The 25292-nt window shown below is 38.9% G+C and overlaps 1 protein-coding gene across 5 annotated transcripts in view; it reads left to right on the top strand.

Moving 5' to 3' along the window:
- The window catches only part of KIAA0753 (KIAA0753 ortholog), a 71577-nt gene that overhangs the window by 36220 nt on the left and 10065 nt on the right, over positions 1-25292 (top strand). For all 5 annotated transcript variants that reach the window (XM_033922015.1, XM_033922013.1, XM_033922014.1 and 2 more), the window contains 6 exons: positions 4756-4890; positions 8232-8321; positions 12648-12717; positions 16140-16310; positions 19688-19766; positions 24337-24457. In XM_033922015.1, the coding sequence (XP_033777906.1) occupies positions 4756-4890; positions 8232-8321; positions 12648-12717; positions 16140-16310; positions 19688-19766; positions 24337-24457 (666 nt within the window). The remainder of the gene's footprint in view (positions 1-4755; positions 4891-8231; positions 8322-12647; positions 12718-16139; positions 16311-19687; positions 19767-24336; positions 24458-25292) is intronic.

Genomic DNA, 25292 nt, shown 5'->3' with positions numbered 1-25292 from the left:
GAAGTGTTCGAGGCTCGTGTGGTTAAGGCAGAACTTACAGAAATGGGACAGTGACATAACTCGCGGGGACGGGACAGGAAATTAATATCTGTGGGGACGGGGAAAAATTTTTCCTCGTGTCATTCTCTACTCTTGATCAATTACTGTTACTTCTTTGGGGAGGTGCGATAGAAAATGTTAATTTAAACCAATCATTAATGTCTCACTGTGAAATTCCCAACTTGGAAGCATATGAATTGCTGTAAAAATCTGCAAAACAACTGGCTATCTCTGGAGATTTTAAGAACCAGTGTCCCATGCTTATTAATGTTGTTTATCCTTTTCTTCAGCTGCTATAAAAGCAGTTTACTTGATTTATTAGCATGTTCATAATACTATCAATTTGTTAAATTTTGATAATGATCCATTTGCACTGATTCTAATTTAGCAATCTTTCTGTGCTCCTTCATCAAATTAGCTGGAATTTTATTATTCCCTAACAATTTAAACCACTTATGTTCAGCTTCTAAAACCTTTAATCAGGCTTGAAGATCTGTAAGAGTAGCTGTTTTTTGTTTTTGCTTGTTGCAGGTTTCTGGGTCTTGTTGCGTCTTGTTTTTTTGTTTTATATGAGCAGTAATTGAGATAATACTGTAGAACCTCATAAAGTGGCTTTTTCTGCATCCCACATTATAAGAGAATGCACTTCTAAGTTATAATTAAAATGGGCAAATTCTTACCCTGCTGTGGTGAGTGTGTCTAGGAATTGAGGATCATTAAGAAGATATTTATTAAAAGACCGGTTTTTGGGAGGCTTATGTAACTCAGGATTGCTAAACATAAGGTCACTGAAGCACCTTGAAAAAAGGAGACTGAAAGGGGATATGATTTTTTTTTTTTAATTCTTTATTCAGTTTTAACTCTTGCAACAAGTGTACAAAATTCAATCAAATAATTCGTACAAATCAAGATATTGAAGGGAATTGACTTAGTAGAGAAAGAGAGATTGTTCACCCTCTCCAAGGTGAAGAGAGCGAGAGGACAATCTCTAAAATTGAAAGGGGATAGATTTCGTACAAACGTAAGGAAATTCTTCTTCACCCAGAGAGTGGTAGAAATCTGGAATGCTCTTCCGGATGGTGTTATAGGGGAAAACACCCTCCAGGGATTCAAGACAAAGCTAGACAAGTTCCTGCTGGACCAGAACATAAGCAGATGAGGCTAGACTCAAATTGACCTAAGGGCCGCCGCGTGAGCAGAATGCTGGGTATGATGGACCATTGGTCTGACCCAGCAGTGGCAATCAGGAAAGAGACAAACTACACTACATTCAGAAAAAAACCTGAAGACCCACCTCTTTGACAATTAACTGTTTCAGCTTCTGTATAGCACCCCCTACTTCTAGGTTCCTCTTCTTCCTTCTCCACGCCCCCGTCCCCTACTACTTTCCCACTTCCTCTTTGATTTGTCACCTTGAGCTTGTATAGGTTTATGCGACTCAGAAATGGAAGATTAGATTAGATTAGAATTCTTATGGTCTGAGGTGTTCATCGATATAAGCACAAAAGAAACTAACCCTCTAGACTAATCAATTGCCAATAAGTCCAAAAATCTCTACATGAATAAATAATTGGCTTAACTAAATAATTTCCTACAGGGAGATTGTTTTAGCTTGAAAAAATATAACAATAAGACAATCTATGAAAAAAATAATCTTAAAGAAAATAATCTTAAGAAAGATAAATTTGAAAGGCCTCAGTATGAGCTCTTGGAATACAAACGGAGGACATTGAGCTCAGGCAGTGATTCATGGAGGAGGAGTGTGTGTGGCGCAGTGGTTGAAGCTACAGCCTCAGTACCCTGGGGTTGTGGGTTCAAATCCCGCGCTGCTCCTTGTGACCCTGGGCAAGTCACTTAATCCTCCTTAGCCCCAGGTACATTAGATAGATTGTGAGCCCACCGGGACAGATAGGGAAAATGCTTGAGTACCTGATTGTAAAACCGCTTAGATAACCTTGATAGGCGGTATATAAAATCCTAATAAAAACTAAAAAAAAAACTGATGGATGACTAGCATCAGACCGAAGTCTCAATAAGCACTGCCTCATACATCATTAGGCCCTTGCTGTGCAAACCACGCTGAAATAAAGTGCTAAAACAATCAAATGTAAACAATTGTCCCTGGGAAAGAATAAACTAAAGCTAAAAAAAACTATATAATAACTCCCAAGAAGCTACCTATAATAAAGTGCAAGTGCAAATACAAGTGCTGGGATTCTTTTCAAATGGAAGAATAAATTAATTAATAAAGACCCCTCAGTAGTTAATAGTATTTTGAAGAATAAGTTAGTGAATTGATAAATTGATAGTCATGTGATCCAGTATACAATGAATATACTAAAAATATTGTTCTAAGATGCTATAAAACACATACATGCATGGCTTAACTAAGATAAATAGAGGATTGAAAAACACTGAGAAGCATGCATAGAAATAACATTAAAAAGAGCTAACACTATGAGTTCATAAATTTCTCAAATCAAAAATAATAATAGATATTCATAAAGTCACTTCATTTCATAGACATTCAAATAGCACCATAATGAAACTTAAATGAAACCAAACCATTAATACACGAGGAGTACTTTTTTGAGTGGCAGTACTTTTCTCTCCATTTGGTTTACCAAGTACTCCTCGTGTATTAATGGTTTGGTTTCATTTAAGTTTCATTATGGTGCTATTTGAATGTCTATGAAATGAAGTGACTTTACAAATAGTGTGTGAAGTGAAGTGACTTTATGAATGTCTAACTTCTAAATGAAGTGAAAGATATATATGTTATCTGTACAGATATTAGTGTAATGTATGTAATACCTATTGTTTTGATCATTTGTATGACACTTTTAGATTAAAAATCAATAAAGATAAAAAAAAAAAAGAATAGACATGAACAAAAGTGGGCTTGTTAATATAATTGTGCCTTTTTACGTACTTTGGACAGTATCCATGCATGTTGAGGAAAGTGCAACAATTGAACCTAAAAAGATGTCATAGAAGCTTTCAACGTACAATCCTTTTTGTTGACAGCACGGATCTTGAAAGTCAACCAATAACCTCCATATAAACATCAAGAGATGTCTAGCATGTATTTTGGCTTCCAGAAAGCCAGCTATTTCATAAGAAAGTAAGAGTTGCCAAATCAGATGCCCAGTATCATGTTTGCAACAGTCACAAGTACCTGGCAAGATCCCAAAACAGTAAAACAGATTTTATGCTGCTTATCCTAGAAATAAATAGTGGATTTTGCCAAACCCATATTAATAATGAATTTTGGACTTCTCTTTTAGGAACTTATCCAAACCTGTTTTAGATATAAGAACATAAGAATAGCCATTCTGGGTCTGACCAATGGTCCATCTTCATGGTGGCCAATCCAGGGCAAAAAAACAAATAGTAGCAACATTCCATGCTACCAATCCAGGGCAAACAGTGGCTTCCCCCATGTCTGTCTCAATATGAGACTATGGGGCTCATTTTCAAAGTTCTTAGACACACAAAGTATCATAGAAACCTGTACTTTTCCTCCAGGAACTTGTCCAAACCTTTTTTAAACCCAGCTATATTAACTTCTCTTACCATATCCTCTGGCAATGTGTTCCAGAGCGTAACTATTCTCCGAGTGAAAAAAATGTTTTCCTGGTATTGATTTTAAAAGTATTTCCCTGTATCTTCATCAAGTGTCCCCTAGTCTTTGTAATTTTTGATGGAATAACAAATCAATCCACTCTAACACCACTCATGATTTTGTAGACTTCAATCATCTCCTCAACTGTCTCTTTTCCAAGATGAAGAGCCCTAATCTCTTTAGTCTTTCTTCATATGAAAAGAGTGCCATCTCCTTTATCATCTTGGTCGCTCTTTGAAGTTTTTCTAATTCTGCTATATCTTTTTTGAGATATGGCAACCAGAATTGAACACAATACTCAAAGCGAGGTTGCACTGTGGAGTGATAGAGGCATTATAACATTCTTAGTCTTTTTTATCATCCCTTTTCTAATAATTCCTAGCATCTTATTTGCTTTTTTGTCTGCTGCCACACGTTTCAGCGTATTGTCTACAATGACACCCAGATCTTTTTCATGGGTGCTGACCTCCAAGGTGGAGCCTAACATCTGGAAACTATGATTTGGACTATCCTTCCCAATATGCCTCTCTTTGCATTTGTCCACATTGCATTTTATCTGCCATTTGCCTAAGGTCTGTCTGCAATTTTTCACAGCCCACATGTTTTAACACCTTTGAAAAGTTTAGTGTTGTCTGCAAATTTAATTACTTCACTCATCGTTCCTATTTCCAGATCATTTATAAATAAGTTAACTAGCACATGTCCTAGTACAGATTCCTGTGGCACTCCACTATTTTCCCTTCTCCATTGAGAAAAATGGCTATTTAACTCTACCCTCTGCTTTTTGTATGATAACCAATTCTTAATCCACAATTGAATGTTGCCTCCTATGTCATGACACTCTTGAATTTTCTCTGGAGTCTCTCATTAGGAACTTTGTCAAAAGCTTTCTGAAAATCTAGATATACTACATTACTTACCTGGCAGGTGTGTCATTTTAAAAGTTTTTTGTTATTTTTTTCATATTTCAAAACTGTCTCAACAAAGAATATCATTTATTAAAAAGCAGTATTAGGATTGTACGAAGATTTTCTCTTAGGTATATTCATTATAGAATTTAATTTTGTGGTTTTCTGTTTGTCTTTTTAAAGTGTTATTTGGGGAAAGGCAAAAGTTAGTCCTTCAAAACCTTTTGGAAAAGGAGATGCTAGCAGAGATCAGGCAGCTCTGCCCAGGGACAGTAAAGAAGAAAGGCAATTGACAGGTGCTGAAAAGGAGGCCATAAGGTAGGTAGTCTGATATATTGGAACCATTTCAAACAATAAAACATTAAGAGGACTAACCTATTATTTCTCCAAGTCTTGAGCCTTTTATCAAGAAGCAGGCAGCTAAACCACAGAGCTAGGAGTCATGTGTTTTTTTAGGATGTGTCTGAAATTCCTGCAAACGACTTAATACCACTAGCTCCTTCCCACTTCCTGATTCCCCAAAGCAACCTCATCTACTCTTTATCTCCTCTAGAAATTACCAGATATCTTCCTCTTGTAATACGTTTTTTGTAATTCTTTTGTAATCTGCCTTGAACCGCAAGGCAATGATGGAATAGAAATCTCTAATGTAATGAACAACTGACTTATTCATGACACATTCTGTTGAAATAGAAACTAAAAGGTTTTTTTTTTTAACAGAGTTACAGTTAAAATAGGATCAAGATGATCTCTATATGGAGTTAAAAATTCTGTGTAACCTTGATCTGGGAGCGATTTTGGCTGACTCTTACTCCTATGGCCCAAAGTAGACTCTTGAACTTGTAATTTGCGTTTTGCTTGGCTCCCTGTGCTCAGAGATTATTATGTTTGTGTTTCTATTCGGAGGGATGGGGTGGGAGTGATTGTATTAGTGCACAAATATAAGAATTTTGTTGTGTTTTGCTATGGATGTTTCTATGCACGTTGAAAATGAATAAACATAAAAATTCTGTTTAAATGATGCATATCAGTGCAAATGTAGGTAAATGTAAGGATGTTCATACTGTGCTGGCTGCTGCTGCCTTCTTTTGTTACTCATGGACTTCTCTCAGTAATCTCAGAATCTTAATGTATGGTTAAACTTATCAATCCACCACATCGTTCAATTATTCCTCCTTGGAATTTAAGCTTGGTTTTGTCTACCCTAATTCAGCCTTCTTTTGAACCTCTGAATTACCCCAGCCTTAAAAGATATCACCTGAAGATACTTTTTCTTGTAGCTCTTTGTTCGGCTAAGCAAATTCAGATTTTTTGTCCTTGTCCTATAGAGAAGCTTTTTTGGTCTATAGCAAGGAAAAGGTTGTGCTTAGACCAGATCCATCCTTCCCAAAGTGCTGTCATTCTTCCACATCTGAATCAACCTACCTCTTTATCTCTTTCTTAAAAATGAGGAGAGGAAAGCACAGTTGCCTTGCACAAATTGGATCTGTGATGCATATTAAAGAAGTACCTGAAGGCTATGGAGGCAATAAGGGAATCTATCTGATGTATATGCAGTAGGGAATCTATTGGAAAATATATGCAGAAGCAACAGCTTGTTTAACCCATTGAGCGACTATTACTTTTGATGCTGCTTTCCCTTTATAGGCTCCACCAAATAAGAATAACAAATTTATCTTTTTTGGGTGGAGCATATACTTTCTATGGTTGTCCAGTTCTAGAAGTTTTGAAAGCTCATTCTAAAAGGGGTCAAATTGCTTTTTGGACACAGCACTCCTTAATTCCTCCTCATAAAAATTTGCCTAGTGACATCCTGGAAATCTGTACTTTCTTTTTTCTGTTGAGGAACGTAGGGAGAGGGGAGACATGATCGAAACATTTAAGTACCTCACGGGACGTGTCGAAGTGGAAGATTATATTTTCTTTCTCAAGGGACCCTCGGCCACAAGAGGGCACCCGCTCAAACTCAGGGGCGGAAAATTTCATGGCGACACCAGAAAGTATTTCTTCACAGAGAGAGTGGTTGATCATTGGAACAAGCTTCCAGTGTAGGTGATCGAGGCAGACAGCGTGCCAGACTTTAAGAATAAATGGGATACCCATGTGGGATCCCTACGAGGGTCAAGATAAGGAAATTGGGTCATTAGGGCATAGACAGGGGGTGGGTAAGCAGAGTGGGCAGACTTGATGGGCTGTAGCCCTTTTCTGCCGTCATCTTCTATGTTTCTATGATGGGTCATTTGGACTTTATCTGCCATCATGTTTCTATGTTTCTATAATTAGAAAGTTCTATGACATCACAATGCAGGTGTAAAGAGCCTTAGCCTATAGGAAGAGGAGATGCAAATGTTAAGAGCCTTAGCCAATAGGGAGAGGAGGAGAGAGTGGCTGCTGCAGACACCAGAAAGTATTTCTTCACAGAGAGAGTGGTTGATCATTGGAACAAGCTTCCAATGCAGGTGATCGAGGCAGACAGCGTGCCAGACTTTAAGAATAAATGGGATACCCATGTGGGATCCTTACGAAGGTCAAGATAAGGAAATTGGGTCATTAGGGCATAGACAGGGGGTGGGTAAGCAGAGTGGGCAGACTTGATGGGCTGTAGCCCTTTTCTGCCGTCATCTTCTATGTTTCTGTATGTTTCTAATCATGTGGCTCTTAGGGCCAAAATGTTGAATGCACGGATTTCCGTGCCCCCCTCCCCCCCTCCCATTTAATGCTTTGGTATATCCCAAGTTTCTGACCTTCTCTGGTGGGATGATAAGGAAACATAGAAACATAGAAAATGATGGCAGAAAATGGCCATGGCCCAACAAGTCTGCCCACCTAATTTCGTCCTTGAAGTGATCCCAGGAAGGGAAAATTAGTTCTGAAGTGATCATTATCCCAGGACAAGCAGGCAGCTATTCTTGACTGATGGGTGACGGCACCGACGGAGCCCCGGTACGGACAATTTTAGAGTGATTGCACTCTAAGAACTTAGAAAGTTCTGGTAGGCCGCACCGCGCACGCGCGAGTGCCTTCCCGCCCGACAGAGGCGTGCGGTCCCCAGTTTCTTAGTTTCCGCGGAGCTAAGAAGACGCGTCTCTCTCAACGGCTGTTGTGAGAGGATTTTTTGTGAACTTCCCGCTCGCGTAAACTTTTTGAGGAATCTTATTTCCTTTCCTTTTTTCTTTATTTTCTTTAAAAAAAAAAAAAAATCATCAGTTAGAATCAGTTTTTCTTCTGTCTTCTGAAGCATGAATATTTTGATTTTGTCTAGTTAGTTATTCCCGTTGGATCTTCAATCCAGAAGACTTATCTTTTGTTAGAGACTATCTGTTGAGCAGTTCATTAGGTCCTAGGGCAATGTTTTTCCTAATTACCTTTGCTCTTCTGCTTTATGATAAATACCAACTGGTCAAAGGGTTTCACAGGGTTCCTAAGTGATGCCATCACAACTCAGAATTTTTCAGTTTCTACCTGCTAGCAGGACAGCATAAACTGAAGTGTTTGGACTGGTTTTAAGGGACTTAAGGAAAGAAAATTAGCAAGTAAGAACTAATTTACTCATATATTTTTGTAACATTCTATACATTTGTAATGAATTATATATGCAAACTGTATAAACTTTTTTTTTCAAATCTAAAAGCCAAGTGTAACATCTGGTTTCTTGTTAGACTAGCTTGGCTTGATTCAGAAACGGCAAGAAGAATGGATCAGCTAAACAAACTCCACAGAGAAGAAATGGATTCAAAATATAAACTTAGGTATTTGTTTCTCGCTTTCAGAATTATAGTAAAGTGGTGGTTTTGGTTATGACTATAAAGCCTCATACTTTTAGAAATTATCATAATTGAAGATGGTTAGCCCGTGACTCTGATAAGTTTTGCTATTTTTACACTAGAAAACGCCTTCTTTTGCGACTCACAAATGGAAGATTAGATTAGATTAATATTTAAGCTCACAGTATTAGGTTGAGGTACATGCATAGAAGATGAACCTTTTAAACATGTAAAATACTGATTTATATATGTTAAAAGCCTCATAAATTAGGTCATGCATAAATATACACACAGTGCAAGCAAGAACTTATTTGTGGAGTAATTATGCTCAGTGGAGGAGTTTGACCAGAGCATGGACAAAGTTGAGATTTACATGCTTCTGAACACATGCAGAGATGCCCATGCCTTCAATATAGGTGCAGTTTCTGCAGGATCTGTACTGATATTTTATAAAGATAAATAGGCACTGTAATTTCTTTATAAAATAGGCAGCTTCATGCCAAATTAATCTAGGTGACTCTTTTATAAAATTAGCCTCATTCTCTGAGTAGTTTGAAGCAGAAGGATATGGCGATACTCAAGAGGGTCTAGAAAAGAGCGACACGATTGATAAAAGGTATGGAAAACCTTTCATATGCTGAAAGATTAGAGAAACTGGGGCTCTTTTCCCTGGAAAAGCGGAGACTTAGAGGGGACATGATAAGAGACTTACAAGATCATGAAGGGCGTAGAGAAAGTGGAGAGGGACAGATTCTTCAAACTTTCAAAAACTACAAGAACGAGAGGGCATTCGGAAAAATTAAGAGGGGACGGATTCAGAACCAATGCTAGGAAGTTCTTCACCCAAAGGGTGGTGGACACCTGGAATGCGCTTCCAGAGGGTGTGATAGGACAGAGTACAGTTTGGGGTTCAAGAGGGGATTAGATGATTTCCTGAAGGAAAAGGGGATAGAAGGGTATAGATAGAGGATTACTATACAGATCCTGGACCTGATGGGCCGCCGCGTGAGTGGACTGCTGGGCGTGATGGACCTCTGGTCTGACCCAGCATATGTTCAGAGTTCCATAAAAATATTGATTCAGGTACTGTCACATTATATTTGACTTGTGGAACAAGAATTCTGTCTTAATTGACTTCTTTCATTCTTTGGAATAATCAGAACAAGCAAATTTTGTAATTTGGTAGCTATAACTGCTCTATCACATGTTCTAGTTACAAAAACAGAATATCCAGATAACTTTAAGCTGTGCTCCCGTAACACCCCTGATTTCTTCCAGAGTTAAGCAGTTATAGTTCAACTTGACATCAACGAAAACATTGCCACTAAGAAGGCTCAAATTTTTAGAGGCAACTAGTTATGCAGTTAACTCTAGAGTTTTGGATATCAGCCCCAGTGTATTTAGATATGTTTGCATGGCTGTTCCAAATTTGTGACTTTTTGTGATTTCACTGTTGTAAACATTTGGCAAAACCTTGATGCCATCTGTTTATTTTGAATGTGTTTAAAAAATTGACTGTGTTGTGCAGTGCCTTCCTACTATGCCAGCAGAGGGCATTAGGAGCCCATTATGTATATATCAGTCTGTCTCTTAAGAATCAAGTTTATTAAAAATTTGATTTGATCGCAAAATCATAATCCAATGCGATTTATAAATAACGATAAAATCGGGGTAAAAAAAACCCAACACATTGATTAAACCAGACAGTTAATACAACTTTTGAATCATTCTTAGTTACTCTTTCTAGCTGTATATAAGGACATAAGAATTAGCCATATTGGGTCAGACTGATGGTCCATCTAGCTCAGTATCTTATTTCAACAGTGGCCAATCCAGGTTACAAGTGCCTGGCAGAAACCCAAATAGTAGCAACATTCCATGCTATCAAACCCAGGGCAAACAATAGCAAAAATTCCTCCATGACTGTCTCAATACCAGCCTATAGACTTTTCCTTCAGGAACTTGTCCAAACCTTTTTTAAATTCAGCCATGCTAACCTCTGTTACCACATTCTCAAGCAATGAGTTCTAAAACTTAACTATTCTTTGAGTGAAAAAAATATTTCCTCCTCTTTGTTTAAAAGTATTTCCATATAATTTAGAATATCCCCTAGTCTTTGTAATTTTTGAAAGAGTGAAAAATCAATCCACTTTTACCCGTTGTGCACCATTCAAGATTTTGTAGACCTCAATCGTTTCTCCTTTCAGCCATCTCTTTTCCCAAGCTGAAGAGCCTTAACCTAATGCAAGAGGAATTCTATCCCCTTTATCATTTTATTTGCTCTTCTTTGAACCTTTTCGAATTCTGTTCTCTTTTTTTTGAGATATGGCAACCAGAATTGAACAAGCAAATAGTGGAGACTTTCAAAACACAAGTGTATTCTTTTTATTCCAGAACTCTGCTTTATTTGTGCAGTAGATCGACAAGTACATGTTTAGGCTTAAATGGCCTGCTTCAGGAGCCTATAAAAAAGCATTTTTAATAATAATTTACATATGTATCTATAAAAACATGTCAACTCAACCACATCAATAAATGCATGACCATACAAATGTACTATACAGTATATAAAAGAGATAAATTAAATAAGGGAAATAAAATAAGAACCTGGACTACCAGAAAATAAAAAAACAAAAGGTAAAAAATATATGTATTCACACAGTGATGGAAAAATTCTTCATATTAACAGAAGATTTAGAAAACATAAGTGAGTAATCAATTATGTATAAACAACATATCAGGTGTATATACAGATGTAGCTAAAATATATATATATTTAGTATCATCTTCAGATTTAATCACCCTACTTATTCCAATTTCCAGATCATATATAAATGTAAAATAGCACCAGTTCCAGTACAGATTCCTAAGGCACTCCACTATTTCTCCTCCTTCATTGAGAAAAATGGCTATTTAGCCCTACCATCTGTTTACTGTCCAGTAACCAATTACCAGTCCACAACAGAACACTGACTCTTTAATCTTCTCAGGAGTCTCCCATAAGGAACCCTGTCAAAAGCTCTCCGAAAATCTAGATACACTACTTCAGCCATCCACATGTTCACTCACACCCTCAAAGAAATTAAACAAGCTGGTGAAGCAGGACCTCTCCTGACTGAACCCCTGCCTACCCCAACCAAATCCCTGCCTACCTTGACCTATCAAATCATGCCCATCCATGTGTTCCTTAATGTAGGGCAAAAACTTCAGAACCAGTTGCATGATGTACTCATAGTCTTTGACAAGGTCTACTTGTCTCTCTTGGGGTCAGATCTAACACCTTAGTTGATGCAGAATTTTACCATGGAGTTGTTACAGATTTGAAGTACAGTATTCATTTTTAAGCATTTTCTAAGAGTAGAAAGTGTCCACCTTGGGTATAATACCAAGATCTTCTTAGCTAAGTTTGAGCATAGTATAGTTACGCAGGTCTGAAAATCCATTGATGCTTTTCACACCTAAGGGAACAATGAATGTTTACTGAGCTGACTTCCATTGTCTCTGAACTGCAGGGAATACTTCGCACTCAGTGATGGGCATTTTTTATTTTAAGCTGTACACCCAAAATTTTCATTGGCAGGGAAAAGCAAGGACTTCTGCTACTAGATCTGACTGTATATAGTTTACGTCTGTAATTTGATTTTATTACTTTATTTTATATTACGTGTAGTTATTTTTATTTTGCAAGTTCATTCCTGGCCTGGTTTTGCCTGTTGCATGTCTGCTTTTTTTTAGGAAAAGCAGCTCTACAGTTCCATTTGTTCAATGAGGTAAAAGTAAGACCACCATCTTGACATGCAGCTTCATAGCCACCATGTCTGTAGGGACTGCTTTTCTTCTTGCTTGTCCTATCCCTTCGATTTATCTAAATTTGGCACTCTGAGGACTTGACTCCGGTTTTTCATTGCCCTGGGACAGAAAGAGAGTATGATTTTTTTTTTTTTTTTTTCCCTCAACAGATTGTTGAGAAGATACATTTTTGTGTCCTGAAATATGAATTGTTAGCATCACATTTCCATTATGAAAGGGATAAAGATCGCAAAGTGGAGGAATAAACAATTTATATGACAGCACCCATATAAAACATTATTTTTAATTTTTTATGTAAATTTGAAAAGAAAAAAAATCATTTTTAGTTAACTTCTGTGGTATAGCCATAGTATCAAAAAATATTTTTAATTTATATTTTTCATCGTTAAAAACTGCCTCTATAAGAACCAAACAATTTAAAATGCAAAAGAGTGAGACTGGTTTCTTGTGTAATCTTTTACTTCCATGACTATTTATGTGTATTTTGCTTTGTCTGTTTAGGTCTGATCTATCCTCTCCAGCAAGAGTGACACCCCAGAATCAGCTGAGAACTCACAGGGACAATGAACAGGTAGCGCAATTGATTGTAATTAACTTTCTGCAATCATTTTTGTGCATGACATGATACTCTCTTTTTTTTATTATTATTATTATTAAATGTCAATACACAGTACCAAAAGAAAGTATATGAGTCTGGAACATCAGGAAATAGAAAAAAAAGAACATTCTTTTTATAAGTAATCCAACAAGTCCTCGTTAAGAAAGAAGCAGTTTCACAAAGAATAATGGAAAATATCAAAAAGAGAAAAACTAGGGTAATCAATCCTATACTATAACTAAGAACATAAGAATTGCCATACTGGGACAGACCGAAGGTCCATCAAGCCCAGTATACTGTTTCCATCCCACCCCGTCCCCACAAACATCTAATCCCATCTGCACACGCTTTGAATAGTTTTATACAGAACTTATTTTATTAAAGTATAAAAAGAAGCAATGTTCTGTACAATTGTCATTTTATAAATCAAAGCTCTGGCTGCAGAACTAGAGATAGAGATTTTCAGCTGGCAGGACTTTGTTCATAAACATTTATCAACACAGCTACAATACTGCTTTATCCTAAAGCAAGAATAGAAATTGAAATTTGTTGTCTGGTTTCTGCTTTCCTCATCTTTTCCTCATTCTCTTCCATCCACTGTCTGCCTTCTCTCTGCCTCTTCCATATAGTATCTGCTCTATTGCTATGCCTGTACCACAAAACTGTCTGCCTCTCCCTTTCATCTTGCTCCCCCCATAGTCTGGCATCTCTGTCTTCTTCCCTTCCATCTCTCACTCCCATTTCTCACTCCGTTCCCCAGGTGGTTTTTAGCATCTTTCTCCTTTTTTCCTCCCTTCAGATGCTTTGGTATCTTTCTCTCCTCTCTCTTTTCTTTTCTACTCTTCCTTCTCAATTTGTTTTCTACCTCTTGTCTACTTTCTTACTTTACAGTCCTCAATTTCCCTTTCATTGTGTCTACCTACAGCTTGCCACCTCTTTCCCTCACCCTTTCCAGTATCTCACTAACTCTATTCTCTTCCCCCCCATATCCAGCATGTGCCCTTTTTTCTTTATCCCCTTCTTCCATCTAGTATGTGTTCCCCCTCTCTCTCCTCCTCACTTCCCTTCAGCGTCTGTTCTCCTCTCGCCCCGCCCCACTTCATCCAGTGTCTGCTCCTCCTTCTCTATCCCCTTTGGGAACATGCTGCAAACTCAAGTGTATGTATATGAATGCAAGGAGCCTTAGAAATAAGATGGGTGAATTAGAAGCTGTGGCACAAAAAGATAACGTTGACATCATCGGCATCAAGGAAACATGATGGACTGAGGAAAATGGCTGGCACACGGTGCTACCGGGATACAAATTATACCACAGAGACAGAGTGACTAAAAAAAGAGGAGGCATGGTTTGGGTTCCCTCCTGGCCCGAACAACTAGTGGGGGGGGGGGTCGCCAGGGCCAGGAGGACTTGGGCTCCCTCCTGGCCCGATATTGTCGGGGAGTTGGGGAGTCGGCGGGGCAAGAGGGCTTGGGCTCCCTCTTGCCCCGATCGTGTCGGGGGTGCTGCGGTTGGCTGGGGCAAGAGGGCTTGAGCTCCCTCTTGCCCCGATTGTGTCGGGGAGTCGGGACCGCCAAGAGGAAGCATCAGGACATCGGTAGGAGCTTCTACATGATGGGGGGGTCGGGAGGCTGTGAGGGTGCAGCGGTCCTTCAGGGTGGGGGTGCGGTTGGGAGTGCGTGCGAGCGGTCCTTCGGGGTGGAGGTGCGTGTGTGTGCGAGCGGTCCTTCGGGGTGGGGGTGTGAGCAGTCCTGCGGGGGGGGGGGGGAATCGGACGTCGGGGGGGGGGGCATCAGGCTTTCAGGGTGGGGACAGGACTTCAAGGGGGAGAGGAGAGTCGGGGTGGCCAGAGGAGAGTCGGGGCGGGCGAAAGGAGAGTCGGGCAGCATGCGGGTGTGCGCGGTATATAAAAATTACTGTACATAAATTTGTGTTTCTCGCATGCTATACCCGTGTGCGCGTTTTACACGGGTGCGCGTTATCTACGTGAAAATACGGTAACCTGTTAACAAAGAAGACATGGTTCTTAATCTTCATGTAATTTATGCTTTGGATTGCATCTGCTCCTGCTTCCTACTCACTTTTAAATCAATACTTTTTAAAACACCCGCATTTATTTTTAAATCACTGATTCCTTACTCCTCAAACAGAACATTGCGGTCAAACGAACAACATTTACTGACAATTCCTTCTCTCAAGATCATCAACACTAGACGACAATTTATCTTTTCCGTTACTGCCCCACAAATCTGGAATTCTCTTCCAATTTATTTAAGAGAAGAACATAATATTGATAAATTTAAGACTAATTTAAAACATTCCTTTTCAAAGATGCTTTTGAGCAATAATTCTTAATCTTGAATTTATTAATAATGTTGTATTTGACCATGCATCTTAAATTCCTAACCTTGTGTTTTTACCCGACCACGTTTTCTATAATAATTTGTAGTTCAAATCCCCTTCGCCTTTTTGTTCTTGTTTTTTAAGTTTGTATATAGTCTAGTTTATTTTAATGTTTATGTTTAAATAATGTATTACTTTTAATATTGTAATTTTAATTGTTTTTTATGTATGTTCATCGCTTTGAAGTATGATTAAGCGATTAATCAAAAACTTTAATAAACTTGAAAGTTGAATGGCTTCATTATTCAAGCATATCAATTGGAAGATTCTTTCCCCCTCCTCCCTTGACAGATTTGGCTAAAATTTGGCAAAAAAGTAGGCATCTCAGTCGGAGATCCTTGTGTCAAATTGCAGTCAAATCTATTAACAGAGAGAGCCTTTGACAAGTGTGCAGATAGATCCATACATCATCAGCAGCTGTGCTGATGAAATGTGACTAAAGCATCAATCACCTGTATTTAGCGTGCTTATTTATTTATTCATTCATTCAATTTTCTATACCGTTCTCCCAAGGGAACTCGAACGGTTTATATGAAGTCATTCAGGTATTCGAGCATTTTTCCTTGGGCTCACAATGTACTTGGGGCAACATGGGGACCGAGTGACCTGCCCAGGGTCACAAGGAGCAGCATGGGCTTGAACCCACAACCTCAGGGCACTGAGGTTGTAGGTTTAACAACTGTGCCACGCTCTCTTATGAATCTTTCTCTCTCTCTTCTTAAGAACATAAGAAGTTGCCACCACTGGGTCAGACCATTGGTCCATCGCGCCCAGCGGTCTGCTCCCACGGCGGCCCGTCAGGTCCATGACCTGTAATGTGTTTCCTGTCCAATTCTGTAACCTACCTCTTCTTTTATCTGTAACCCTCAATCCCCTTATCTTCAGTTTCTTTTCAATTTAAAATTATTCAGGTTTTTTTAACCTCAAGTTTTTATTTTACACAGTTGTTACCTTAAGAGTAGATCTTTTATTTCATTATTTTTTGCCCCTATAGGTTACAGCAAATACAGATGTGGTGAGTGAAATGCCATCGAATGATGTGCTAGAAGACACTGCTCGAGAACTCTGGAACATGGAACGCTTCAAGAAGTTGAACAACGAAGCTATTGCTTTTCAGTACAGCCCAAACTTGGAGATGATGATACAAAGATTGGAAGAAATGGAAGTAAGCATATTAAAATAGAATTCCAGGGTCTTGAAACCTGCCTGCTGTCAAGTGAAATGCCTCATGGCATATTTCCCAAGACATAAAACCAATCGTGAATTAAATTAGAGTAAGGAATGTGCTATGATTCTACTCCTAAAATGTAAAAGAGTTAATCTCTAAACTGTATTTCTGCTGCCCTTGGAGCCCCAAGCAATTCAAAAATTGAAATCTAGAGGGTTGATATTGAAAGCAATTTATGTAGCCTGAAACAGCTCCAGGCCAGTTAAATTACCTATTAAGGCTAACTGCTAATTTTCAGCAGCAGTAAATTATCACTATGCTGCTAAAAAGAATCAGTTGGTGCTAAACTTAAAACTGGCTTTTTTTGAGTAGGGTTACCATATTTTGTAAGATAAAAAAGAGGACATGTTACGTTGCCCAGCCCCACCCCATCTTGCCTTAGCCCTGCCCCCACACAAAGTTCATCTCTTCTCTTTCCCTCCCCCTCATTCCACCCCTCCCCTCCCCCCCCCTGTTGGATGGTGCTTCTCTGGTGGCAAAGGGGGGGGGGGGTCCTCACAGGTGGAAATCACATCAGTCTCGGTCCAACCACAGGTAATGGTGGTCCAGGGTTAGAAGATCCTGTTGCAAGCTGCTGTAGGTTCTTTTGGCACTGGCTGGAGGTGGTAGGAAAGACCCCAACTCTGCCTGAGCTTGGGGCCACATTTGGAGGGTGTCCACATATGCACATGACATCATCACATCCACACATGCTCAGAGGCCATCCAGATGTCCCATTTTAATCCTTCACATAAGTAGATGGAGCTCTTGCGTGCTTGGGTACTAACTGCAGGGGGCAGTAGAGCTCACAGTGAAGTAGGAGAGATACAGAAAAAATCCAGAGTGGATTCCTTCTGCAACCATGGGGAGATAACCCACTTGTCTAGAATGACACACCTATCTACTGGAAAGGATGATATATAGGTAAGGACATAATCTCTTTTTTTTTTTTTTTTTTTTAGATTTCTTTATTCATTTTATAACTTACATCAAGTGTACAGTAAATATCAAACAATTATAGTACAACATTACTTGAAAATCTACAATATCATACAAGAAGATTTAACCCCCACCCCCCTCCCAAATTCATATACAACTAAAAGATACTACGTGAAAATAATATCTTATGTCATTCATAAATATATTATTAGTGGAAAACCAATAATCCCCCTCCCCTCCCCAAATCCACATGAGTATTAAAATTGGGAAAAGTGTAAATTATTCATTATAATACTTTAATTTATTATTATATTTTAAATCCACAATTAGGTGTGTACAGTATATCTGTATTTTACAGGTTGATATAAAGTTAGTATTGATAAATTCGTTTGAAAATTGCTCCCTTTAAATAGTTTAATCGTTGACCTCATCCTGAATTTGTATGTATGAATGTCACCAGGGAAAGCTGGATGGGCCATTTTGGTCTTTATAAATCATCATTACTGTGGGGGTCTGCATTTTTTTGGTTGTCACCAGCATTATGTCCGGATATTCAGTGCCTTGCCATGTCCGGGCTGTGGCACCATTACAGAAGCTCATGTAAACTGCAGTGAATTGACTCCCAAGTCATTAGTAGCAGTATAAAACTTTCAATAAGCATAAACATATCTGAGTTTATGCAAGCAAAATATCTCTTATCCAGTTAAATGTAATATTGTTAAGTTAAGAGCTGAATATCAACAGTTAACCACATAAGTGCTGAATCCATCCCCAGACCACCCACAAAATTGGTTTTCAGGTTAGCGGTTAGTGCTGATATTCAGCGGCACTATCTCGGGTTATGCCGCTAAATAAGAACATAAGATTTGCCGCTGCTGGGTCAGACCAGTGGTTCATCGCGCTCGCGCCCAGCAGTCCGCTCACGCGGCAGCCGTTAGGTCAAAGACCAGTGCCCTATTAGAGTCTAGCCTTACTTGCGTATGTTCTGTTCCAGAAGGAACTTATCCAATCTTGTCTTAAATCCCTGGAGGGTGTTTTCCCCTATAACAGCCTCCGGAAGAGCATTCCAGGTTTCTACCACTCTCTGGGTGAAGAAAAACTTCCTTACGTTTCTACGGAATCTTTTCCCTTCTAACTTCAGCGAGAGCCACTAAACCATTTTAGAACTTGTCCGGAATGTTATATTATTGTTCACTTGTTGTGAGATATAAAAATGAATAAAGATTTTGGAAAAAAAAAAAAGAACTTGTCCGGAAACACCAATTGACTCTAAACATCTTAATAAAATTTAATGATCGACTAAATCAAATGCGCTACTAAGATCCAGTTGCAGAATCATAGCGCTCAATCCTATACACTTCTCCCTCCATATTCGCTGTGATAGGGGATTAACGGATCCACGAATACAAAATAAACGTGAATAATTTTTTCATATGTTATTTTCTATTAAAAACCATCGTGAATGTGGTGAAACTGCGAATAACATGGTGGGAGACCTGGCCTGTTCCTGAAGGAGAGGCAAAACACGGTGAAGAAAGTGCTTTGAATCGGCGATTTTCTCAGTAAACGCTTGGAATCGGCGATTTCTCTATGCAAGCTGATTTAATTTGGAGGGAGGAGCCAGCAAGCTAAAACCACAAATAATTGAAACCGCGATTGCTGATACTGCGAATACGGAGGGAGACATGTACATAAAAAGGATGGAATCCAATTAAAGCTAAGTTTAAATGACCTCAGAACTGGGGTGAGCTGTTAAAATAATCCAGAGTGGCAATGTTGTCCGTAGCAGGAGTCAGTGGATACCCCCCACACAAGCAATTTAGCCAGCCAAGAGATGGCCAGTTAAATCACTATGAATATCAATTCCTGTTACTATGCAGGTCAAAATCCATGTTCACTGCACTGATGATCGCAGTGTAAATGTTCTTCAGCTTATAAGCTAAGCATGGAAAATCTGGAAGCTCTCCAGCAAGGCATGTATATAAAGCCCAAGAATCTGATTTAAAGAAAAAACCCAAAACATTTTGACATCAAACAAATGTTTCAAATCCCCAAGAACTGGGTGTCAGGATGTAAAGTCCCAAATTTATATAACTGTAGCAACACTACCATAGCATCTAATTTATACTGTTATGAAAGGCATATGTGAAAATTTAGACTGCCAGCATGTATTATGCATTGTTAAGACAATTCACTGCTCTCAGCAAGTGTTAAGAAGAGGAATGTAATTTATTCATCCAAATGTGACAGGCTTAGTAGGGTTGGTTATTTGTATAATACATAATTTGTATAGTACATATTTGTTCATACAAAATGACTGATGTCAAATAGGCAATATATGTTTTCTTTTTAGAAAGAAATATAAAATGACTTTTTTTAATTTCTTTTTTTTAAAGAGATATCAGGAGTCAGTTCGAAGACGAGTTAACCAAATTGTGTATGCAGGTCCTGAGTTTTGGGTAAATGAAGAAAAAGGTTGGTTTGTTTGTGCCTTTCACAGCTTCTTTAAAAAAACAAGATCATATTATTGTTTGTATGAACCAAAGATGGATCTGCATGTTAGTAGTGGATTCCAAAACAGAATTACAACTATGTGGGGCCAAAGCCCCCACCCAGCCCAGCAATAAAACCATTTCTATTTTTTAGGATGTATCAGTAAAAACAGAATGCTTTCTATGAGGTCAATATTCAAAGCGATTTAACTACTGCTGAAAGCAACTGGTTAGAGCTTACAGCAAAACCAGCTGGGAAGAGTGGTCTGGTGGTTAGACCCTGACGTTCTGAGTTCAATCCCAGTGCCACTCCATGTGATCCTGGGCAAGTCACTTCACCCTCCTTGCCCTCATGGAACTATAATTAGATTGTGAGCTCACCGGGGCAGATGGGGAAAAACTTTGAGCATCCGATTAATGTAAACCTGTACTCGAACATCCTAATTCTGCTACAGAGAAATAACATTTTTGTAATATTTTAATTTTACTTCTTCTCTTGGCTTTTTTTTCTCTAATTCCTTACCTTGAGTCTCAGCCTCGTTCTTATTAAGCCTATTTATTTGTCCAAAAAAGTATAAAAGTAGTATATAAATAACAAATATTTTGAGGGCATTTAGATTGATTTATTTGTATTTTGCCTTTATCCAAAGCAGAGCACAGAGCCAACTCTTGGCTGGTAATGTGCCAGTATTGAACACTTGACCAGCCATGGTTGCCATAAAAATCAGGTCTACATAAAAATCAGTGCAGTGCCCCATAGACAGTTAAGTGCTAAATATAGAACTTAACCAACTATGATGTAGCTAGCTCTGGAAACCGGAAATTCAGTGCCAAAGCCTGGATGTGACCTAGCATTGAATTTCTGGGCATGACGTCAGCAAAAGTCGGCAAAACGCTCTGCGCCACCAGCGGAATATCAACTCCCATTATCCTGTACTGAGGACTTTCAGTTCCCTTTTACCTTCCTGATGCTGTTACAACTATATGTGAACTGTGCAGGGCCCTGTAATTTTTCAGAACTTGCTGACCCCCAAGTGATTCCAATCATAGGGCAGCAGGAGTGGTGCCAGGCAGGTAAAAGGGAATTGGAGCACCCCCACAGAAATTAGTTGGTTCAAATTACCAGCACATTATACTTGATTTCTCACAGAGATGTGCCATGGTTCTAGATTATTGGAGGGGGGGGGGGGGTTGGGGGGTTGCTATTAACTTTTGCCTCTGGTACTTTAGCTCCAATTTAAATGGAGTTCAATGTCTGCTGGGGCAAATATGAACCTTAATTAGTACCTCCTGTGGGTTTATCCCCCTTTTGGAGAAGCATCAAATCTGCTTAACTCAGCCATTCAGTGAAAATCATCGGTCAAAAGCCAGAAACTGCAGTTCTCTCAAGATTACTTATGGATTATTCCTCTAACCAATTGGTGTCACTGTTAGATAATGAGTATTATGCCATGCCATCTCTGAGGAGCAGAAGCCAGGGCTGGGAATCAGAGCTTGGGTTCTTAGAAGAGAATTGACATGAGTTCCGGCTATAAGCATGGGCATTGTAGAAAGTATTGGCTGTATAGCTTTTTAAACTGAGTTAACATTTATCCTTCCTCTTCCATATTTTTGTGACATTTTAACCAAAATAAACAGAAGAAACAAGAACTTTGATGTTTTTTTGCTTTACAGATTTTATGCAGCATGCTACCCCAGAGTGTTTACAAATTGATAAGCAACGAAACCGTACAGAATGAAATATAGTGGGCCTGATACTCAGTTGCATTTATCTGATAAGATAAGTAATTGCAGTCAGCTTATACCTAGAGATTCAGCGTTGAAATCTGGGTAAGGCCCAGCACAGAATATCTGGATATAGTTTTAGACACCATGTTTAATGGTTGCATGTTCTCTCTGATTTAGAATCTATGGTTAGCGTTTTCAAGAAACACCGACTGAGGAGTTTAAATATCAGAAGGAGCATGAATAGATCGCTATTCATGTCTACAATAAGCACTTTAAATGGCATTATTGCTTTTATTTCCTCTGCTTTCTTTTAAACTTTTGTTGTGTGCTTGGTATACTGACTAAGGGAACACACACTGCTTTGATTGGCATATTTGGAAGTGAGATACAATGGAATTCATTGATGCTGTTTTGCTCTGGGCTGGATAGATCAGGGGTCTCAAAAGTCCCTCCTTGAGGGTCGCAATCCAGTCGGGTTTTCAGAATTTCCCCAATGAATATGCATGAGATCTGCATGCACTGCTTTTAATGCATATTCATTGGGGAAATCCTGAAAACCCAACTGGATTGCGGCCCTCAAGGAGGGACTTTAAGATCCCTGGGATAGATGGTCCCCACAAAGTTTTGAAAAATTGAGATACATTTTTTTACAGTTGAAATACATATGATTGGCAGGTCCTCTTTAATGTAGGAGGAGGGCCTTCCCAGGAAAGCTTCATTTTCACCCAGGAAAATCTCAAACCCTTCACAAATAATTATGGAGGAAAATATAAAATATAAAGTTGTATGTGTTGCATATATTTATGGTCATTGCACACTTTTCACAGTGCAAAATGTGTGTGTGTTCACTTTGAAAATTGCTATCAGGTCAAATTATCCACAGCTACTTGCTCCTGCTTCTTCTGTAGACATTTTTCCCAGGAGAAATAACACACACGGTCTGATGTAATAACACGCAGCACAGCATTATTCCACACCAACACATGTTGCAGCTATTTTGGAAGTCCTTTTCATGATCTACACATGCAAATACTAGCATTTGCAGATGTATTTGCATACATGTAGAAACCCAATTTTAGAAAGCCGACATTTGCATGTGTAGATCCTGAATATGTTCATAATACAAGAAGGCATGCACATTCCCCATTTCAGAAAGAGAATGCACATTTATATACACTGGCATCAACATCTGTATTTACACCTACTCCTGGGAATATTTAGGTTTAATAAAGGTCCCCATTTTGGACAGAGCTCCACTAGGGTTAAGAGAGGTTGCCCCCTTAATTTCTCAGTGTTGCATGATTCAAGGCATAGTACCTAATTGAGTGAACATAGACCTGTAGCTTTCCAAAATGACAGACAGACATGCCTGTTTGTGTACATGTCTGTGTTTTCAAATAGCAATATACATGTATAAATACTGCCTCTTAATCTCATATGCTGCTTCTTTGCCTTTGTTGATAGGTTCTCGGCTAACTTTCTCACTCCAGTTCTCCGCAGGGCTTGAATGCAGCCACAGCTCAAGAAGTTTTCTCTCCTTCGGGATGAACTGGGCTTCATTCCCCTTGTGACCCTAAGCAAGTTGCCCACTAGGGACAGAGAAAGTACCTGTATATACAGTAATACATGCAAACCACTTTGGTTGTACCACAGAAAGGTGGCATATCAAATCCATGGCTTTGCCCCTGACATCTCATGCAGTGGGATTTGTGATGCACTATGCAAAAATGCCATTGTGCATATTGTCACAATGGACTGATAAATTTGAAAATGCAGTCTATGCACCTTATTTCCCTCCTCTGACTTATATATGCCCCTTGGAATGCCTTCTTCTAATGCAGCTAAAACTAAGTTTGTCATGGGACGCTATATATGTTAGCAGAGTAAAAGGCTGGGCAATTTTCCAAAGTCCTTTTTCTCACAAAAAGTAATTTGAAAATTGTCTTCCCCATTTAGGGGTTATGATATGGTAGCTTTATTTATATTGCGCCCTTCCTCAGGGCGGGTTACAGGCAAAAACATATATACAAGTTATCAAAAAACAAAAATGTAATAATGACATGTCAGATCAAGATCAGCAGTTAAGTTAGTCTGCCACAACGTTTTGAAGCCACGAAACACTAAACACGCAGATGCTGTCCAGCCACAGTCCTGAGCCTCCTATTACTATTGTGTGTGGGGGGGGGGAGGTGCAGAGGGGAAGAGAGGTGCTGGCTGACTGTCTACAGGACATACCTCTCGCTGCGAGAGGTACGTCCTCTAAGTAGTCAGCCAGCACCTCGCCTCTTCACCGGTGTCTTGCGATTCACTGAGTTAGGTAGTGCCTCAACCTTGACTTAAAGGACAGCAAGTCTCTCCTCAATTTCAGTATTAATGGCAGCTTATTCCAGTCCAGCAGGCCAGCTACTGAAAAGGTCCCAGGACCCAGACTGTGTGGTGGTCAAATAGACCTGTTTTAAATTGGGAACTGCCAAATCACAAGAGAACAGAGCAGAGAGCCTGCTGAGGAACATAGGGCTGAAATGTAGTCTGTACATACAAAGGAACAACATGATACAAATGAGCTTAATAAGAATGAGGCTTAGAGACTCAAGGTAAGGAATTGGAGAAAAAGCCAAGAGAAGAAGTAAAATTAAAATATTGCTAAAATGTTGTTTCTCTGTAGCAGAATTAGGCAGTTAGAGTACAGGCAAAGATAAAGATGGAGGTAGATTTTGAACAGGAATTCTGTACTTAATTGAGAACGTTTGGTGGTTTTCTAGAGGTTAGAGGAATTATGAAGTTTCTTAAAATTATTGGGGTTTTTTTCTATTTTTACTTTAAAGAGAGAGAAAATGCACCCATAGACAAAAGGCCTGTGTCTCCTCATCCAATCAGAATTATAAAGACAGTGGAGCATAAAGACCCAGAGGTGTCCATTGTTTTAGAAAAACCCTTGGAAGGAGCGTAAGTAATGTGCCTATATATCATTGTATGACCTTGACCCTGACCCCTGACATCTGTATGCATGATGTACTACTTTCCTATATGTGCTATTAGCCAAATGAAAGACAACTTATGTGTATCCAACTTTTAAGTTCAGTGTCCTATTCACATTAGATTTTCAGGAAGTGGATCTAGACAGGGGGATTTCTTTTAATGCAATGCACGCATATGCTATTTCCAGAGAGTAGGCTCCATTCATTCGGTATGGAACTTCTTGTTGATTATTGGGCATTTCCATTGCATTGAGCACTTTTGGAGCTGTTAGAAATGTTGTATCCTATGAGAACAACTGCTTAATATTTCATAGCGGTATTAATGTTAAATACCAAAATGCTTTCAATATAACAGTCATTGATAAGATAGTCTGGCAGTGCTCTTTTGTTGCCATTTGCAGCTAAAGAATTGCAATGTACTATTTAATTTTCATGAAATAGAAGCTCTGGAATGCATTGACCTTATGTAATATTTATATTTCAGTTTGTCAGCTGATGAGATTAGTAGAATGTTGATCATTCACAATCTGCAAGATTAGAAGTAGGGTAATTGTATTCTCTGTGCATCTGTTGCATAGCCAATTCCCATGGGTGTTCCAAGAGTAATATGGGGTGTTGTACAATCACGCTCTATTACTGGACAAGTGGGTTATGCATATGAGGTTGCTAGACAATTTCTAGGATGCCTCATTTACATAATATTTTCAGCCCCTCCCCTCTTACTTCAGGAGTGCCCCTCAGAAATCCAGTTGCATTCCTATAAGCCAGACAGAAGGAGATAGTCTTTTTCTCTTGCTTATTTT

The sequence above is a fragment of the Geotrypetes seraphini genome, chromosome 15 (genome assembly GCF_902459505.1).
Source record: "Geotrypetes seraphini chromosome 15, aGeoSer1.1, whole genome shotgun sequence".
NCBI lineage: Eukaryota > Metazoa > Chordata > Amphibia > Gymnophiona > Dermophiidae > Geotrypetes > Geotrypetes seraphini.
This window is presented reverse-complemented; position numbering and strand designations above follow the sequence as displayed.